The following is a 19,505-nucleotide window of genomic DNA, read 5'->3' as shown; positions in this document are numbered from 1 at the left end:
AACTGGTACTTATACCTGCGACGATGATACCACACGCGTAAAAACGCATGGTGCGTTACTTTTGCTTGCACACACTGCTCATTGAAACTTATTTGTGTATGGGCTCGAAATTTGTACGTGATGTATATTGCGGCACAAGTCGAGCCAAGCCCATATTTGAGTATATCTCGCGGCGAGTGAATGCATATTATAATAGGTAATCGGTGGTGCAGGTGACGCGCGCTTACACACATATATACATTGCCAGAGTCGACAGGATGCATACTTTTATCATTAGCGAGAGAGAACAAGCAGCGGCGTGGCCTTCGGACTGTTGACGCGCGAGTGAGTATACACGCGCGGCGAAATTGCGTTTGTGCCGTGCTTCGTGTATGTTATTGCGAGATGCACACCGCCTAGCGCGCCCGTGACGTGTAAACGTTGCGAATCGATGTACCATTTCTATTGTTGTTTGGCCCTTATAGAGCGGGTTGGAACTTTTTTTTTCGCTCTTCTTTCCTTGATCCGAAGATTCGAGTGATACTTTGGGTGTGGTATATATTATATGTGCACCTTTCTCGCGGCCTTAACTTTACGCGAATTCGCAGTGGTCGGTGTTACGTCATGATTCTTATTTTACTCCGCTGTTGGATCTTTTTTATCGTTCAAATATTGATTCGTCGGTCTCTGCTTCGCGTTACTGAGTTTTACCATTACAAAAGAGCCCAACAGTGGTTACTGCATGAACATTTTTTTGGGTTACTCGAACAAACGTGAACAAAGAGCTCGTGAATCGTGTTGCGACGATTTTCCATGAAAGTGGATTATTCTTTTTCTTTTTTTTTTTTCCTCTTTTCTTCTTTGAAAGTTTTGGACTTACGTAAGAATGCAAGAACTCGCGAACAAATGTTTGACGCTAAAAATACATCGGAAGACTTTACACTTACAAACTTTTGCAACCTCGTCGTTGTTGAGTGTCCAAACTGTGAAGTTTAATGATGGATCTCTTGCTTCAGGCAGCTCAGGGTGAGGTCTAAGAATACATGAAAAAATTTCGGCAACTCTCTTTATCTTCTTATAATTAAAAAAAGTTATTTCAATTGTACATGATAAAATGAGAGAAAAAGTTACGAAAAATGACTTTATTTTTGTAAAAATATTCTTACCATTCACAAAAAAAGTGACTCAATCTAGACAAATGGACGAAACAAATAGGCAAATCTTAATTATACATGTGTGCGTGCTCGAGACCACCGACGAAGCTCTCAGTAAAAGAAAGATCTGCCGATTAATAAGTATAGGCGTAGTGAGTGCAAGCTCGCGCGAGGATGAGCACAGAGAGAACGGGTCGACGCGTCGGCTAACGGTGACAGCATCGCGCGCACACGCGCCCATGGCACTGCGAGAGCGGCCGCTCGGCGACGCGCGCCTTTCGTTTTTCCTTCATTGGAAGTCGGTCCTTGAGAAAATCTTCTTACCTCGTTTCTGGATTTCATCATCGCCCCGCGAGATCTTGTGGCGCGCGCGCGCGCGTATAACTTACGACCCTCTCTCCGTGTACCTAATCCTCCTATGGGCGCGTGTGCGCTGCACTGTTGGTTAGCGCGTAACTGCGGCGGCACTTTTCTCATTTTCCCGCGCTCTTTCCTTCAAGGAGAGAAAAAAAGGAAACCAGCCGCTCTGCTCCTTGGCATAGATTCACGCAGAAAAATCCACCTCTTTCTCTCTCCAACTCGCTCGCCTTTTTTCCCCCTTCCTTGGTTCTTACGCTTTTTTTTTTTTACATGGAAAACGTGAAAAAAAGAAATGAAATCGAGTACCTGCGCCATATTTCTCATCCTTGACGCAAAGTGCATAGAAACACATATTTAAATATGTGTAAAAGGTAAGTATATACTTTTATTTCATCACTTTACGAATACATACAATGTACAAGGTGCTCTTCAAATCTGAATCAGACACATGATTATATTTTGAACTTAATTTCTAGTACCAATAACACATATTACCAACTCACGTTTAAGAAAGTGTATATTTATGTAATAACGTGTAACGGAGAATTTTCAATGGCCTTCAGCGACCTGTTGCTCTATACAGCAGAGCCTACTGTACTTAATTACATACTCTATACTGTCATCAAGCTCTCACACAAGTCAAAAGCTTGCGACCATAGGTACTTTGTATGCCTATCGCTTTGATCGCTCTCTCTCTCTCTCTTCCTTATTTTTTCTTTTTGAGGAATGAACGAGGCAATTGATGGTACCTTATCCTAATCGCTATAGGAGAGTGTGGGCACCAGCACCTGAAATTATAATTTCGGCTTACAACTCGAATAAATCAATCCGATTGTCAAAAATTTCCATCGTGCGCCAAAAATCGTGGATCTCAATCCATCTCGACACATCGATACTTCCCGCGTAAAAATTTTTAAGTTTGGTCAAACTTGCGCAAAAGTTCATGTGGCCAACGTTTGGCCAAGCTTGGGCAATGAGAAAATCCCAAACTTGGATTTTCGTTGGAAAATTTGACTCAAGTTTAGCAAATGTTTATCCAAACGTCTAAAAAATTAATTAGTTAGTCTGCATATAAGACTTGCGAAAAATATTGAGTCCAAGTTTGGGATTTTCTCATTGCCCAAGCTTGGCCAAAGGTTAGCCACATGAACTTTGGCGAAAGTTAAGCCAAACGTTAAAATTTTTACGTGGGTTATTACCTTATACCGTCTAATTGCCAATGGTCCTTTTTCCGCTGCCGTGAGTCACTTGACAAGTGTACGCACGCACATGAGGGAGAAGGAAATCTTTGCCAATACCAAACTGCAAACATCCCGAGTCGACGCCTTTCACCGAGGTTGCACTTTTAATCTCCCCCTTCCTCTCTTCCTCGAGGATTAATAGCCGAGCGGACCTTCGGAAAACCTGAATACAAGTACTCGCGCTGCCGACAATGATCGATCACCCCCCCCCCTCCTCTCTCTCTTACAATATTTGCTTCTACATATATATGCGTGCATGTGAACCACCACCACCTCTGTTGCTAACTATACCTCCATTATACCGTGTACTCTACTTCTTTCGTTTCCACTCTCGTGCCCTTTGGTGAATAGTCGACTGCTCTTGGAAATATTATACGTATAGGTACATGTACAAAGGTACTCACGTGATCGTCGAATCCGTACCCCCTCGTTGTATTAATTATTGATACCCGCAGCTGTTGTGCGCCACAGCGAAGGCCCACCGTGTGAAAGTGATATACATCGAACCTATACCGTGTGCCTATATTAGCTATGTCTGGATTGGACAAATGGTGTTCACGGTAGAGGTGGGGATCGGAATGAAGTGAACGATTCCTTCGATTGTATACGTATGGTTGTTGAAGATTTGCCAAAATTGTGTGTATGGAATGCTCATGTCTGTGTTTCACATTATCCTACCCTTGAATTTTCAAGTGAACAGCGCGAAAATGACCCCCAAACATGACATCAAATATATATCGCTAGCTTGGCAAAACCTACAATACTTGACTTGAAACTTTGATGCCACTCCGTTTATTCTCGTGTGCCAAAAAAAAAAAAAATCAAAAAACCGTGTAGAAATTGTTATTTTGGTATTTCGAAACTAGATTTTTTTTTTTTTTTCTTCGGTAAACATCTCGTTGTGTAACACACACGTAAGGCCAAAAAATGTTTGTTTAGCCCCGGTTTTACCGTCCAAAGGTCTCGTATGAAATATATTAGATTGTACCTTTGCACTGAACTCAAGGTTGTTTCCAGCAGTTGAGCTATGCGGCTGTTGGAGTCCGGTGACTGTAGCAGTTATATAGTATAAGCAATAGGGTGCGGTGACAGAGAGCGGAGTGAAATCGCGACCGGCCGTGCGAATTGTGAAAAAAAAAAAAAAAAAAAAAAACTACAGCAACGCCATGGACACTGTTCGAGTCGGAGAAACGCCAGCGTTCCCGAAACGAAGGGAAACAGGCGATTTGTCAACGCTACAAGTATTGCCGGAATCAAATCGCCGCAGCTGCAGGGACACACGTGATTATCTCTGCGGACACTACATCGCATAGGTGTGTTTTAGAAAGGACCGAGTATACAGGCGCTTGTGTACAACCACATTCCGTGATGTATAAAATTTGCCTCCTATATATTATTTAGTACTGGCCACAATAGCAGTAATAATTTATTATAGTTTACCATTCGATGTTGTAAAAGTGCCGATTTATCGATCATATTATTTTGACCGGTATAAATTAAAATACATTGTATTAATCCAATGTGGCAATCAATTCTGTTTGAGTATTATGTCACAATGTATAACCCCTCGGTAATAAAACTAATGAAAAAGGCATTTTTGGCGATCGCGGGTCTACCAAGAAATAAAGGCAGTACGAGGAACTCGAAATTGATTGCACAGTTAACCAACTGTATGTGGCTTTAGTTGTTCGAGCCCGCAGGGCTTATCTCGTTCTCGCGCGTCGGACCCAAACTACTGTGGGCATTGGACTCGTTATATATGGTGGCGCCTATTATGTTCTCTCGTTTCTGTAATACCTACACGAAATGACGCTTCATCTAAATTTTACAGGGACACTTTAGTATGGGAAGATTCTAGTTTGTATCCGTTGCATCTGTCTTTTTTCTTGACTATACTCCCTCGTATCCATCATTTAATTCCGTGTCTTTTATCATCATCATCATCGTTAGTCAGCAGACGGACGCACAACCGGTATACCAACACACATTTTTCAATCTCATGGTGGTAAAAACGTGTAGTTCAATTGGCTCTTCATAAAACATGATTATGTAAAACTGGACGTGCAGCCTGTATACACAGCTTGTTCCCCCTTGTATAGAGATACGTCCGCTTCGTGTAGTTTTTTCACTGCCGATCTACCAATGGCACCGAGTTTGAAAACGAGTTTGAAACGAGGACGAGATGAAATGCGAAATCGTTGTACACACGTGCGAGTGGCATCAGTAGCGAACCCACTGCAACGATCTGTGATGACTACCAAAACACTAACTACCCCAGCTCGCGCGTACATGAGAGTCACGATCGATGACCCGGTAAGAAAAACCGCAGGGACGGAAGAGAGTTCGGATTTTCCCGGCTAATGGCTCATAACAGCAGCTTCAACCCTGGTTTCTCCTCGACTCCATACCCCGTCCGTCTACTTTGCCGGGAGGATTAGGGCTGCGCCCTCGCGGTTATCGTGCACCAACGCTATGGAGTGTAGCAGCGCCACTAGCGACCTCCTCGAGTCCCGATCAATACACCCCGGCTTGGTGCAACCCCCCAGCTGTGTGTGGTTTATTGTTATACGGTTCCGAGTGACTCTCGAGGCTCCGACGAACCCCGCAAATTTGTACCTCCTCGATCGTTAAACCGATGATCGACAACAGTCTCGCCGGATATGCTGTTCGCAATTATACAATGCTCCGAGTGAGGCGAAAAAAAAATGGCCAAACGAGTATACTTTTTAACGTCACATTACAAAATCATGACATTTGGGATACCCGCATTGGACACGTTTGCGGTTGCGAGTATAGTAGTTTTGCTCTGCTCCCGTTTTCTCGAAACAGTGACCGCCGCGTAAAAACGTCGTCGTCGCAACGGCCCGACCTTGGCCGAAGAAGATTAAAAGCTGGCCAAGCTTCAAGTCGACATATACATGAAATGTGCTCTCGGTTGGGATATTTTTACACACCGTTTGAGCAACACTACAGGGCGCGCCTTACAATTTTCATTCACCAAAGTGGATTCCGATGCGTGGAATATAATATATGTGCCCTCTCGCGGAATGATGGGTCTATAGCAGAGCCATATCACACCTTGAGCGTCTGCCAAAAATAATGCTTCATTGGCTCCGAAATTTCGTAAGAAGTGGTCGAAAAATAACTTCAAGTTCCGTACACGCCGATACTTTGTACATGATAGAAACGCGTGTTGTACTTTGCCCGAGCATCTGTTCTATATAATATACTGTACGCCAATTTGTTTGACGTGAAGTGCCGAGTAATGCCCCCACAGTCCAGCCGGCCAGTACTGAACTTTTGATCGCATTAACACCGTTCGCTTTTACTTGCCTATTATGTAAATTCGCGCCCGTGCATGTAGTATGTGCCCACACGTAATGTAATATATTATGCACACACGTGGCGCACGTCGCTCCTCAAAGCCGTATATGTGTATATATACGGCCCCCGGGCCTCAGCAAGCCGGAAACCATTGGTGTAATGTATGCACGCCTGACACGAGCCATACGGCTCTCTGTACATTTTGTTGGGCGACTTCCGCGAGCTGGTTTATATGTATGTATAAGTAGCGGCAGTGACAGCCTCGTTGCTTCCTCTCTCTCTCTGCGTGCTCGACGCTGCAATTATCGAACTCCCGTGCATTCATTGGAGGTATCCGTCTATATTACTACGGCATACGAACTTTAATTTTTTTTTTTTTTTTTTTTTTCGACTGCTGCTCGTCCTCTGTTTGCTCTTTTCAAGTTGCACGGGGGGAAAAGTTTCTTGGACGAATTGTGGTGAAATGAAAACTGGCAAGTGGTGTATATATACGGCCTTCGCGGGTTTCGAGCGTTTCAAATGGCCTCTTTGGCTGGCTCACGTACAGTTATATAGCCCCTTTAAAAATGCAATCTTTGAATCCAAGGAAGTGAGGCTGGGGGAGGGTAATAACTTGTACGGCCACTGTTTCAGTGCCGGCGTTGCAAATAAATTGTCGACGTTTTGTATAGCTTCGGCTATAAAAATATAGGTATCAGCTTATGAACGAATAGATTAACACTGGGAGCTCGATACATAACTAGTGCATAATATGTTACTTGACTATGCGATTTGGAAAATTTTTCTAACCCCTTTGTGGCCCTAATAAACAGTTTTATTTTCTTATTAAGGTAAAAATTGAACGGATTGACAAATATACCATCACGTAGTAAATAATAATGCCCACGTTGATAATTACAACTATGCTTAATGTATTTTTTGCTTAAAAAGTCTATGTGCGGTGTCATGGTAAATTATTGATTTACATTTTGTTAAGAGAAAAAAAGACTTACTGTGCGAACGTAATTTGACCCTATCTGCAGTCGTTCGTCGTATCCTTTATACTCACATCAGGGAACGACTCATCACTGTTATCTTTTCAGCTGTACGGTTTTTATCGATGACAAGATATGGTACACATCTAAAAGTTGTTGAAAATTGCCTATACTCATGGCGCGGCAGACCTATACTTGGCGCATCGCGAAACTATTCGCGACAGTCCATTCGATCCTTTAAACTGCTTACAAAACCACGCGACGCTTTGACAACATATTCGAAGTAGCCTCCAAAGCGCGAGTAATATCCATCGGGTATTGTTCCCGAGGTCATTTTTTCGTGACGCGTGTTTTCGACGATTCAGCGCTTGTATCGAATACACCCGAACCCCGCGCATCGCGCCAAGTGGAAAATAAAAAAGCGAGCGTAAAATCCCATGGGGTTCCAATACCGCGCGGTCACTCGGAGAACAGCGAGTTTGCATACCGAGCACTTGAATACAGGCGTTTCAGACGGTCAAGCAGACACGCGCATACACATCACCATGTACAACGAGCATACGAAACGAAAAGCCACACTGCGCGTTATACCATTATAGTTATAAGAGTCTGGTGTGGCGTGCACGGAAGCCGCGGGAAGCCATGATCGATCGCTGCTTGTGTATTCACGCGAGCACGCGAATCTCGCTTGAAAAGAGAAGAAAAAAAAATAGCCCTCCTTCTCCCCAATATTTCGATAAACATCGATATGAACAAAGCCAACGTAAACATGAAAATATCGTTGCTTCTTTCGTACTCGTAAAACTTGATAAATGACCAAAGTGGCGTTTTATTTGTTTTGTTTCAGGTACTTCAGTAGTCTACATTGCGTGAACGGGGACGCCAGCCGGGTGGGCAGCGGCGGCGGAGGAGTCGGCGTGGGTATAGACAGCGGCTGCGGCAGCCGCGTGGCAACGAGGCTGTTGCGGATCCGCAGTCGGGGTAGCTCGGCCGGCCCCGGGATCGGCAGCGGTGGCGGTGCCGGGAACGGCGTCGTGGTAACCGCCGAGGCCAACAGCCCCCAGAGCAGCCCGCGGGCCGGCAGTCCACGTAGACAGGCAGCCCAGCAGGCCCTCGAGGCGAGCAACGGCCCGGCGATCGTCGTCAACGGGCCCGGGGCCATTGCGTCCCCCCAATCCAATCACCACCACCACCATCAACACCACCACCACCACCACCACCACCATCACCCACAACAACAACAACAACAACAACAACAACAACCACCACAACAACAACAACAACAACAACAACAGCAACAACAGCAACAGCAACCGCACCATCATCACCATCACCACCAGCACCAGCCGCCCAGTCACCACGGCCACGGGCTGTATCACGCGAGCGCCAATCCCCGGCACTCGAGGCAAAAGGTGTCCATTTCGAAGCAGTGCGCCGATCATCGCCACAACCCCACGCGCTCGCAGCACCGTACCTCCAACCGGGGCATGAGCATGGGCCAAAAAGTTTCAGGTGAGCGCCGTTTACTTTATACGTTTTGGTAATTGTATTATAAACAAATTGTGTGGTCGAACGTGTCAATGTGGGGAAACCATGTGGAAACAATAGGTGTGGCTTCGGTGGAGGTGAGGAACAATGGAGTCAGCGGAGATCGATCGTTATTAAGCCTGCCTCGGTCTCCCTGCAGCCCCCTTCCACTCCAATTCTTATTAGGCCGAGCAACAAACTCGTTTCTCATAATGAGATTTCGGTGCATTCGAGTGGCTTGGCACTGGGACTTTGTCACTCCTAATGACTCCCAAACCGCGGGATTTTACACGCTTTGCGGTCCTGGAATTAAAACTCGTTCGTGGGATTTTTACGCATCGATATTATCCTAGAGTTGTTTTAATCAAGACTTTGGTCTGAAAGTGACTATTTACCACCACTGGTATAGCTAAGATACATAATCCATCGATTCCTCGTTTAATCATCGAGTAGTCGATTTTTATAGATGCTCCTTACATTTTTACTCCAGCTAAAATCATCTTTTTAATATATCTACTTGGGGTGAGGGTATAATCCGAGAGAAGTTTTTATGTCGCATGAATTATGAGTATATAGACGCGAAGTAGATGAAGTGATCTCAACTTGGTGTAGCTAACCAATAGTTGGACAATATATTACTTACGCGTCACGAATAAATCGGTGTATCCTGTGGGGGCCTTGATACGACGATTTTGTACAATCGGCGCGGTTAATTGCGCAGTTCCCATCCGCTATGTCCTCTGGAGAGAGCCGGCCGGCGTCGAGAATTTGCATCGCGAAATGTCGAGCATTCCCGCGAGGCCTGTGGAATCAAGCCGGACGAGGGGAATATATTTATACGCGCACGGCGTTTCCATTCCGCGAATCTCGAAAATTCCGCGCGTTGTATAACTCGCCGTCCACCTGTCCTGCAGGTATATATATATATATAGCCGCGTCTATATCTGTATACACACTTCAATTCTGCAGGAGGCAGACTGCGCGTACATGGAATGGCATTTAGCGGATAGTTTTGTCATCCATCGGTATTTTCATTCCGTCTCATACTTTTACGGAAGACCTTTCATTTCTCACTTGTATATATAACTTACTCCCGAGGAGTTGCGGAATCTTTGCTCAGTTTTTTTTTTTTTTTTTTTTTTCATCCAGCTGTAGTAATTCTCCGTCAAATTTCGAATTCGTACTTTGCTCTAAGTTGCAGTCTTTTGTAACTCGTCAATAAAATCTGAGTCCAAGCCTACGTAGGTATGTTTAGTATAGAGCAATCCACATACATTTCATCGAACATTACCTTTTATCCAAGTTATGAGGCTCTTTTACCGTCAAGCTTGAATCAGATGGCGCCAGGGCACGTCGCGGCTGTCATACTTACACACCGTCAAATTTACAGTTGTGTATTGCGTTCGTGAGCCTATCTGTGTAATGAGCAAAGCAGAAGACATAACCTTTGTAAATGATTGCTGTTGTTTGCAGACAATTTTTGTTTGCATTTACGTTTAAAGATAGTAGGAAAAATGAAGTGCAGTGTAATATCCTGCGATAAGAAAGTGAAATTTAAATTTCCTTCTGATAGTGTGATAAAAAAAAAGTGGCTCGAAGCAATTGGGAGACCAACATTTTTGCCGCTCCCAAGTCATGGCTTACCTGTCCACGAGTTCTGCTTTTCTTTCTCTGACTCTTGCTCCTTTCCCTTTTAAAAGCTTTTTCAATTCTGAAACTTTTAAGCTCCCATAATATTCTTTCTTGTCTTCCTTATTCATTTCAAAATTTCAAATATTGCGCTTTACCACTACACTTTAATTTCCTATGTACATACAACACTGAAAAGTAATGTTGTGTGAGTGAGACGGCCATGACAGCCGCGACGTGCCCTGGCGCCATCTGATTCAAGCTTGACGGTAAAAGAGCCTCATAGGGTCGAGTATTTCGAAGATCCAATGCATTGTAGGTACCTATATTAATTAATTGCCTTTATAATTCAATGTTTGTGTGGCCGTATGCTTTTTAGTATATAAATCACGTAAAATTAAAAATTTTTTTTCAAACTTCATTTGTGACTTTTCGACTTTTGTCAAGAACGTCCTACCGCCGGATACAACTAAGATATCCATAATAACATATACATGACTGACGGCTAGACATGATTTTTTTTTTTTTTTTAATTCAGATGTCCTTAACCTTAACCTTTCATATTGACCGTCACGTTACATTACTATTTATACATCTATGCATACCTTTTTTTCGACTGTCGATAAAACGCAACGTATGTGTGCGGGTGGAGGGGTGGCGCCACTTGTCACTTTTACATGAAGTCTTATGGAGTTGTTCGGCAAATCCGGCGGTGGTGGCCGCGTCAACTAATTTTTTCCCATTCAACCTAACATGAAAAGTCCGGCAAAAAGGAGGCAGCACTGAACTTGTACACAGCGAATACATCTGTTCTCATGACGGTCACTCTCGAACGGTATCGACGGGATTCAGTGTATCGAAGATATCGAAGCACTGAATCAGACCCCTGAATCGAGCTCGTGTTGACCGCCACTGATTATTTAAGGCTCAATCGTTATGCGATGTATCGCAAGATATCGAAAAAGGTTAAGTTGACGTCATGTTACGATAGTTACTCGATAACTAGATTCCGTATCGAAGGACTGAATCCAGACCCCAGTATACCCTCACAGATCCTCAGACTTCAGTCAGTATAGTAAGTATAGATGAGTTGACAGAATAGACAGTACATTTTGTATTTCGTCCGTTGGCGTGGCCTAGCATATACTTATACACAACGAGTTAGAACAAGTCTGTAGTCGATGGATATCGGTGACAAATTCATAGGTACCCAACTCACTTGCTCATTTATTGTTTTCTCCGCAGTTAGCCGTTGGTGAGTAGATAAGACGTATACTCAATATACTTAACTTGTTTTCTTTCAACGTTTCAGGTAACGTGAAAAACGTTTCTCGCGACAGCAGCGGTGGCACTGTCAACGGGGTCGGGGTCGGTGGTGGAACAGTGGCGTGCAAGTCACTCGGACCCCGTGAACTGGCTCAGGATTACTCGAAGCCGGCGCGTCTGGATGTCCTCTTGGACATGCCACCCGCTTCGCGGGAGACGCAAGTCAGCCACAGCTGGAACGCCGACGACAGGAGTTTGAATATCTTTGTCAAGGTACGTTGTACTTGTATCACTGGCAGATATATATATATATATATATATATATATATATATATATATATATATATATATATATATATATTGTTTTAACTGATTGTCAACTGTCGGTTGTTACTTGCCTTTTTGTACAATATAGGACGATGACAAGCTGACGTTCCATCGGCATCCCGTGGCCCAGAGCACCGATTGCATACGAGGGAAGGTTGGCTACACGAAGGGTCTCCACGTGTGGGAACTGCACTGGAGTACGCGGCAGCGCGGTACCCATGCGGTCGTCGGCGTTGCCACGGCGGATGCGCCTCTGCACAGTGTGGGCTACCAGAGCCTCGTTGGCAATAACGACCAGAGTTGGGGCTGGGATCTCGGCCGAAACAAACTCTACCACGACTCGAAAAACACCAATGGGATCACTTACCCGACTCTCCTCAAGCCAGAGGAGAGCTTCGTCGTTCCTGACAAGTTCATGGGTGAGTCACATTAATTCATCTTCTTCCAGTGAACAATACTTTTTTTTTTTTTTTTTTTTTTTTGTACTATAGATAGATTGGATGCACTTCGTGCCCTCATTAAGAATATTTTCTATTGATATGCACTTGGATGATTAGTTTTTATTACCGTCGTTAATATTTAACATATTACGTTATGTCTAGTGTAAAGATGGTTCAATTAAATTGTAATTTTAATCCCAATTTGTGAATATGAAGAATGATCGTGTGGTTACGAAATAAATTGTTACAACCCGCGAATGTCATTTGAATCGTAACCACGTGATCTCAGCATGAATCAATCGCAGGAGACTTCATACGAAAATATTCTTCTTGTTAAAATAGGAATTCACCAATCCATTTGCTCGTGTAATCTGCCAACTAATTGTCATTAACGTTTTAATTTCTTGCAGCTGTGCTTGATATGGACGAGGGCACACTTGCTTTCTGCGTAGAAAATCAGTACCTGGGTGTTGCATTCAGAGGCCTCAAAGGTAGAAAGTTGTATCCTATTGTGTCGGCAGTGTGGGGCCACTGTGAAATCACCATGAAGTACATTGGAGGCCTTGATCGTAAGTACACAAGTTTATTACTAACACTTAACATTAGTACAACTACTCTGTGTGGTACGTACACTTTCATGTATGCGTACACCCCTACTTTAGTTTTTGTGCTTTCTATGGTAGTTAATCTGTCTGTGTGTAGCAAGTTAGTGTGAGCTGATTAAAATTTTTATTGTAATTTCAGCCGAACCCCTGCCACTTATGGACTTGTGCCGGCGAGTTATCCGACAACGAATCGGCAAAGAGCAGCTGGAAAGCAAGATTAACTCGTTGCATCTCCCTTCATCGATGAAGACTTATCTTTTGTACCGTGACAGGAGGTAACCACAAATACTGTTTCTCAAAACACCGCACCGACTTAGATCACGACTAATATGAGATCACGAGACGTCAACGAGCAGCGACCAAGCTATGAACCACGAAGCAACGCACACGGGGAGCTGCCAGACAAACTCCCACTCCTACCCTCAAACTTCCCCAGCCTCGTAAGCTATCGAGCAAGGCCCACCGACAGCTGCGCTAGTGTCTCTCACCAAGTTTCTCTCGAGTACAGAGTGAAAATAATGAAAGAAAGAAAGGAAAAAAAGAAAAAAAAAGGATTTTAAAAAATAAATAAACAAAGAAAAAAAAAACAAAAACACGTACGCGCACGAAATGTCAATAAGTACAAAGATCGCTGAAAAGTCGCTTATGCGTAACGCAAGCAGCTGATAAAGACAAGTAGCCTTGTCGACGAGTCTGTCGAGCTTTCTTTTCGTGATCTATACATCTCTTTTCGGTTCGGCTTGTTTTAGAGTTATGCGCAATCGTAGAAAATTATTAGCTTGTATCGTTGTTTTATGTTTTTAATGTGCGATTGAAATCGTGGATTCTTTATTCATTGTTGAGATTAGCGACCAGTGTCCAATGTCGCGAGTCCATTATTATTATTATTTTTTTTTTTTAATGTATTTTGGTGATTTTTGTTGAGATAAAAGTGTATGCTTACGGAAAAAAAAATAGTAATAATAAAGTGTAAAAATCACTTTCAGCGAACAATCGAACCAGTGGAAAAAAGCAAGTGTAAAATTTTTATGTAAGAGAGACACGTCGTTTGGCGATATCATTCGTTTGATCTTGGTGGTTGTTCAAGGTTGGCCAGTAAATTATTAGACTTAGTCGAGCCTGAAGACACCCGGTAGATCTACGGATAATTGTTTCCTCTGTCCAAGAATACAGGGCTTACACGCTCTAGTCCAGCACTGCATGTGAGTGAGGACTTTAGATGATTATTATTATTAAAATTATAACTATTAATACTGATGCAAGAAAGCAAGAAGATTCGTCAAGAGCTGAATAAAACTAGAGAGACATTTACTTTTAAGTGAAGCAATCACTAATTAATAATTTGAGAATGGAATGAAAAATGTGCGTATAATTATGAAAGCCAACAGAATGAACAGTCATACACCTTCCAATAGACTTGATTTTTAAATAATTTTTTAAGCAGTCTAGATCTAACCAGAGTTATGGTGGAGTGCGTGTATGATAGACGAGACGAATTTTCGAGATTAGTAGAGATTTTTAATACTTTGTGGAAACAATGTATGCATAGTATCCTTTTTTTTTTGTTTATTTTTGCGTCTTGCATGTATTATGAGTTGTGAATTTTTGACGTTTATTTCATCGTCCTGTTGATGTTGAATTACGTATCCAAGTCTTAACAGTTATTAAAATGATTTAAGTGTACATAATCATATTTTTGAATGACAAATTCTTTTTGCGTATAAAAACCAGATAGAGATTATAGGGGAAATTCGAACTGAACAGAAAAATCATAAATACTGAGAACTGAGGTGTGAAAACGATGATGGATTATGAGTTACGGTGACGTTTTATAATACTACGGTGATTTATCAATGATACAATTCATTGTAATATGGTACATAATTATCTCGTTTGCATGATGGCATATGATTGCTTTGTTTTCTTAATGTCGTTTAATTACGGTTTCATACGAGCCTTTAATCGTATTTGTAAGTTGTACATAAATATTTAATAACATTTGTCACCTTCATCAAGTATTATGTAAAAACGGACGTTTAATAGTAGTAACATAATTTAATTTCGTGATAAAGGTTACATAACATGATTTCATAAGAAAAAGGATCGAAAAAATGAACAATTTTACATCTGTTTCGAAACAGTGTGAAATCGCCGAAAAATTTTCATCGTTTTCTCGCATTGAGTTTCTCTGTATTTATGATATTCCCTTATTTTTCTAACAGTTGTACAATTGATTAAAAAACCTTTCAAAAATTTTGTCATGGCTATATTTATCTGTAGTCATTGTTTGATACTGCTCGTTTGTGTCGCGTGATAAAAGTTGTTTAATTTATGTTGTATAAATTGGTTGTTATTTTGCAATACTTGATAAAACTTAATAAACAGTGTCAAAATTTTTTACATGGATCTATGCTCTTTTAATGCTATGTTTTTTTAGGAGGTTAAACAGCAATTTCTTTTATATTAAAAATAATACCTTTCACCATTTTTCGTATTTTATATAAAAAATTTTAATGCATTTGATAAATGTTGGAAACTACTTGAGTTGTGTGATGTGATTTTATATAAGGCATAAAAAAGATGTGTATTCTAAAGTTACTATATAAAGTCAAGCAAATGTGCGTGTGTGAACAGATTGAATGTGTGTTGAAAGTTATGTAGTGATAATATTTTACAAAAAATCCAAACCGACGCATGTAACGTTTTAAACATGCTGGACGGATGAAGTAGCATTAGCACATTGTAAATATTATTAATAACATAATATTATTATATCAATTGATAGTTTAATTGATTAAGCGATAACGTGTTAGTCGACATAATGTGGTTTCATTTTATACAATAGCTCTACCATCGATTGATCCGTTTTGGACCGTATGATTTTTGAGCTCGGATAACTTGTGTAAGCGTCTTGTGTAATATTGAAAATTTTGCTGCTTCCTTCTCCACGCAGGAGGAAAGGATAGCAGTATGTTGTGTGAAATATCGTGGTATGAAAAAAAAGAGAGGAGGAATAAAGAGACAAACGACCGAGAGAAAGATTGGAAATTCACATTGATTTTTCACATTTGTCATAATTTTTCAATAATCATAACTACCGACCAATAGTGGATTAATAAAAAACTTTGAAAAATACATACCTACAAAGTGTTTTCCATAATGTGCATTAGTTGAAAAAAAAAAAACAAGAAAAAATTCAAAAAACCACCATAATTCAATTTGTTCTTTCTCTACTTCGCTTCCTCTTTATCTCGTTTTGCTGCGAGACCTCCTCAACTCTTTGGCATACGTCCGTTATTTCTTTTTTTTTATTCCATCGAGCTGAACGAGTACCATCAATTTTGAGCTCCGAGCTCCTCGGTGCCTCGATCTTGGTCTTGCTTGGATAACCGTTTCTCCCACAATGGCCGGGGACAGTCGTCTCGCGTGAAAAACGCCGGCCAGTTATCTCAGGTAACCAGGAAACAAGCATGAAATAATAACATTCATAAGGAAACTAATCGATGATTAAATAACTTGGGAAAAAGAAAAAAAACTCTTTTTTTCGAAAGGTTCGATCAGTGCCATTCTCGCCAAGCGACCAACTCGCGCTTGGATCCGGTGAGTTCAGGTCGATGTGTGTTTGCCTCAAATAGTGAGCGACGAAACTGGCAATTTAATTCCTCTTCGTATCCAATTGAAATGAACTAAACTGAACTGAAAGTATAAAGACGAAGGCATCCTGACTCAAGCGTGTCTGACGCGAGTAAGGCCAGTGTTTCTGGAGCTTGTACATAGTAATACTTTTGTAACGATATCTAATGACATAACTACTGGCTGAAGGCACGAATTATGCGCGACTTTTGTTCGTCACGCGAGAACAGGTGATTTACGAATGAATATTTGAGGACGAAAGAATGATATGTGCGTGCGAATGTGTGATGCCAGTGTTTAAAAAAGAAAAAAGGAAAAAAAAAATGAAACAAAGATTGTTTGGTGCGCTCTGTTGGGCTTGGCTTTCGAAAATCGGAAAAAAAGTTTGTGTAAAAATAATATACGAACGACCAAGCGCGCCAAATTTAATTTTTATTGTATCGTACACAGTAACTTTAAATGTCTTTTTAAAAGATTTTTTGTTTTATTTAGTTAACTAATTCAACCTCTGCATGCGAATTATAACATTTTTTAAAAACTTGCAATAAAGTACCTTACAAGGTTAACGAGATTGTCAATTTAAATTTGATTTATTTTGATATTTTGTAATTGCAGAGTTTAAATGTTCTTTTTTTAAAAAAATTATTTCACGCTCACACGAAAAATGTTATATACTATGATTAATAAATTAATAAATATCCGTGTGGAGCATTAAACTGCCAGGTTTTACTTTGACGTGCAAAAATGATATTTGTGCGTGTGACGAAAAGCTTTACGTGCGACAAGGATGCGCGACTCTTTTTTTTTTGTTCCCCCCGTCAACGAAATTTGAGTACAATAAATGCATGGTTGTATTTGTTCTCCCTTTCATTTCGTACATTGTATTGAGTGATTTATATAATTAGTTAAGTAAAGGGCAATAAAGATGCAAGAAAAAAAAAGCCAGGATCGTAAGGAGGGGGAATAAGGTTGACGTCGATTGTATGCCCAAAAATATAATTAAAGTGCCCATCGGTTGGACGATGATGGCTCCACAACTCTGATACATTTCTAAATGCGTTATGATTGTATGCGTTTGACTATGAATTCGTGTTTATAAGCCTGGACTATTATTATTATTTTTAATATAATTATAATGATCATTGCAACGAGCGATCTCACCTTTTTTTTATAATTTAAGTTAATAATTGCTGTATAGAAGGACGATGTGTAAGGAGCAATGGAGAATATATAAATACGTAATGCCTTAATGTTATGAACGATAATAACAATAGTGTTATGCAATTAGTCGAAAATAATTCGATACTGTCTCCATTATATCCTACGTTTTCGTTCGTGATTTCATATTTTTTATATTACATGTAATTATGATTCCAAGGGAGCGATGTGAGCTTGTAGGATAAAAAAAAGTGAGTGTATGAATGCGCGGAGAAAAGTGTCTAAAATAGTTCAGGCTGGATGTCGATGTTTGTAGCGATAAAAACATGCAAAACAACGTATTGTAATTAAAAAAATTGAGAAACCATTAATAACGTTTGTCTTTGATAATTTTAAAAATTCCCATCTTTACAAAGCAAGATTTTTTTTTCTTCTCGTTATTAAAAATTATCCTTTGTATAGTAAAAAAAAAAAAAAAAAATACAATAATATTCAAAATCTTTGCACCCGTTTAAGCGATTTCCGACGATTTGCTCGGATTACTTGTATTCTTCTTCTTCCTCCCCATCCTCGACTTCGTCATCGACTAGTTTAGAGTCACTCGAGACCTCAAAATTACAATCCCTGTAGAGAACGTCGCAATCTTCGTTCCTGAGCCCTGCCTCTGCGGCATCTTCGACCAGCCGATCCCAGCCCGGCGTCGAGTCCTTCAGAGACTGTTGCACACTGTGACTGAAAATTGTTCCCAACGACTTATTTTTAATGAAAAACTCGATATTTTATGAACCCGAGCGACTCACGTGAGGTACTTGGCCAAAACCTTGCCAAAGATCCCGAGGTCCTCGAGGAGCTTGCGGTTCTCGAAGCACAGCGTCCTCTGGATGCAGCGTATACGAGCGTCCTCTTTGAGGGCCGATTCCACCTCGGGAGTCTGCAACAAGTCAAAATGCCACTTACATATATGTACACCGACCAAAGACATTTAAATTATTGTATACCAAGTTCCGAAAGTTGGAGGAGGAGGCAAAGATGAGATCTCGTTTTTTCCGATGACTCGCCAGGACCTCGACCAGAGCGTCCTTGCGCTTGGCCGCGGCTATGGAATTCTGGATGACGGCGAACAGCAGGAGCAGACCGATGAAACTGACAATGACAAAGTGCTTGGCCGTCGGGACAAGGGACGCGTCGATCGACGGGCCCTGGGCCACGGGGTACGAGAAATAGCTCGGCTCGAACGGGTAGGCGTAGTGCTCGCTTCGAAATTCCGTCGTTGGCGGTGACGGCGGCGCCGGCGCGTATTGATTTCCTATGTATTATATGCGGTATAATATTATACATTACCCTCTCCCCCCCCCCAAAAAAAAAACGAGTTTAAATATGTTTACTTACCGTAAGCAGGCGGCAGGTAGTAATTGGGCTGTGGGTGGGTGTTGGGTGCCGTCTGGGGCGTGCGCGGGTAGGGCTCGTTGATCGGCATGAGTTCCGGTGGACTCGCGGGCCAGGGAGGCTCGATTTGCCTCTTTACCTCCGACACCGGCATCACCGGCTGGTGCTGCGTCGACGCGAGACTGCCGTTCATCGAATCGGTCACTTCGACGGCGATGGCTAGTGCAAAGGCGGCCAAAAGCTGAAGCGCCACCCGCGCCCTTTCCAGGACCATCGCTTACAACTTTCAAACTTTGTATCGGATGTTCTCTTCTGGGGTCCCCTAGTCATCGATTGTCCCGATGACGGATGGTGTTTGACTTGTATTTTCTCCGGTACTGTTTGGCTTATAGGTTTGCCGATGGGAAAACAAAAAAAAAAATTTCTAGGACGCCCATGCAGGGGTTCACAAATGGGTGTATCGTCGTGGTCCGGCTACGAAACGAGAACTGACGGCCCCACG

General features: G+C 41.8%; 2 protein-coding genes across 5 annotated transcripts in view; one reads left to right on the top strand and one right to left on the bottom strand.

Moving 5' to 3' along the window:
• LOC106641192 (protein gustavus) overlaps window positions 1-15,222 on the top strand; it is a 38,877-nt gene extending 23,655 nt beyond the window's left edge. For all 4 annotated transcript variants that reach the window (XM_089593325.1, XM_089593323.1, XM_089593324.1 and 1 more), the window contains 5 exons: window positions 7,880-8,544; window positions 11,501-11,727; window positions 11,870-12,200; window positions 12,632-12,790; window positions 12,966-15,222. In XM_089593325.1, coding sequence (XP_089449451.1) covers window positions 7,880-8,544; window positions 11,501-11,727; window positions 11,870-12,200; window positions 12,632-12,790; window positions 12,966-13,105 — 1,522 coding nt within the window. In that variant the 3' untranslated portion in view covers window positions 13,106-15,222. The remainder of the gene's footprint in view (window positions 1-7,879; window positions 8,545-11,500; window positions 11,728-11,869; window positions 12,201-12,631; window positions 12,791-12,965) is intronic.
• A 2,934-nt stretch (window positions 15,223-18,156) lies between these two features.
• LOC106641140 (uncharacterized) lies at window positions 18,157-19,277 on the bottom strand. Its single transcript, XM_014355423.2, has 4 exons — window positions 19,007-19,277; window positions 18,616-18,923; window positions 18,418-18,548; window positions 18,157-18,349 (listed from the first exon to the last, which is right to left on the bottom strand). The coding sequence occupies exons 1-4, from the start codon at window positions 19,275-19,277 to the stop codon at window positions 18,157-18,159; spliced, it is 903 nt and encodes a 300-aa protein (XP_014210909.2).
• Between the last annotated feature and the right edge of the window lie 228 nt (window positions 19,278-19,505).

The sequence above is a fragment of the Copidosoma floridanum genome, unplaced genomic scaffold, assembly GCF_036245765.1.
Source record: "Copidosoma floridanum isolate Cflo_tuat_1 unplaced genomic scaffold, Cflo_Japanese_pri ptg000019l, whole genome shotgun sequence".
Taxonomy (NCBI): Eukaryota; Metazoa; Arthropoda; class Insecta; order Hymenoptera; family Encyrtidae; genus Copidosoma; species Copidosoma floridanum.
Note: the sequence above shows the minus strand (reverse complement) of the source record. Positions and strands in the feature narration are given on the sequence as shown.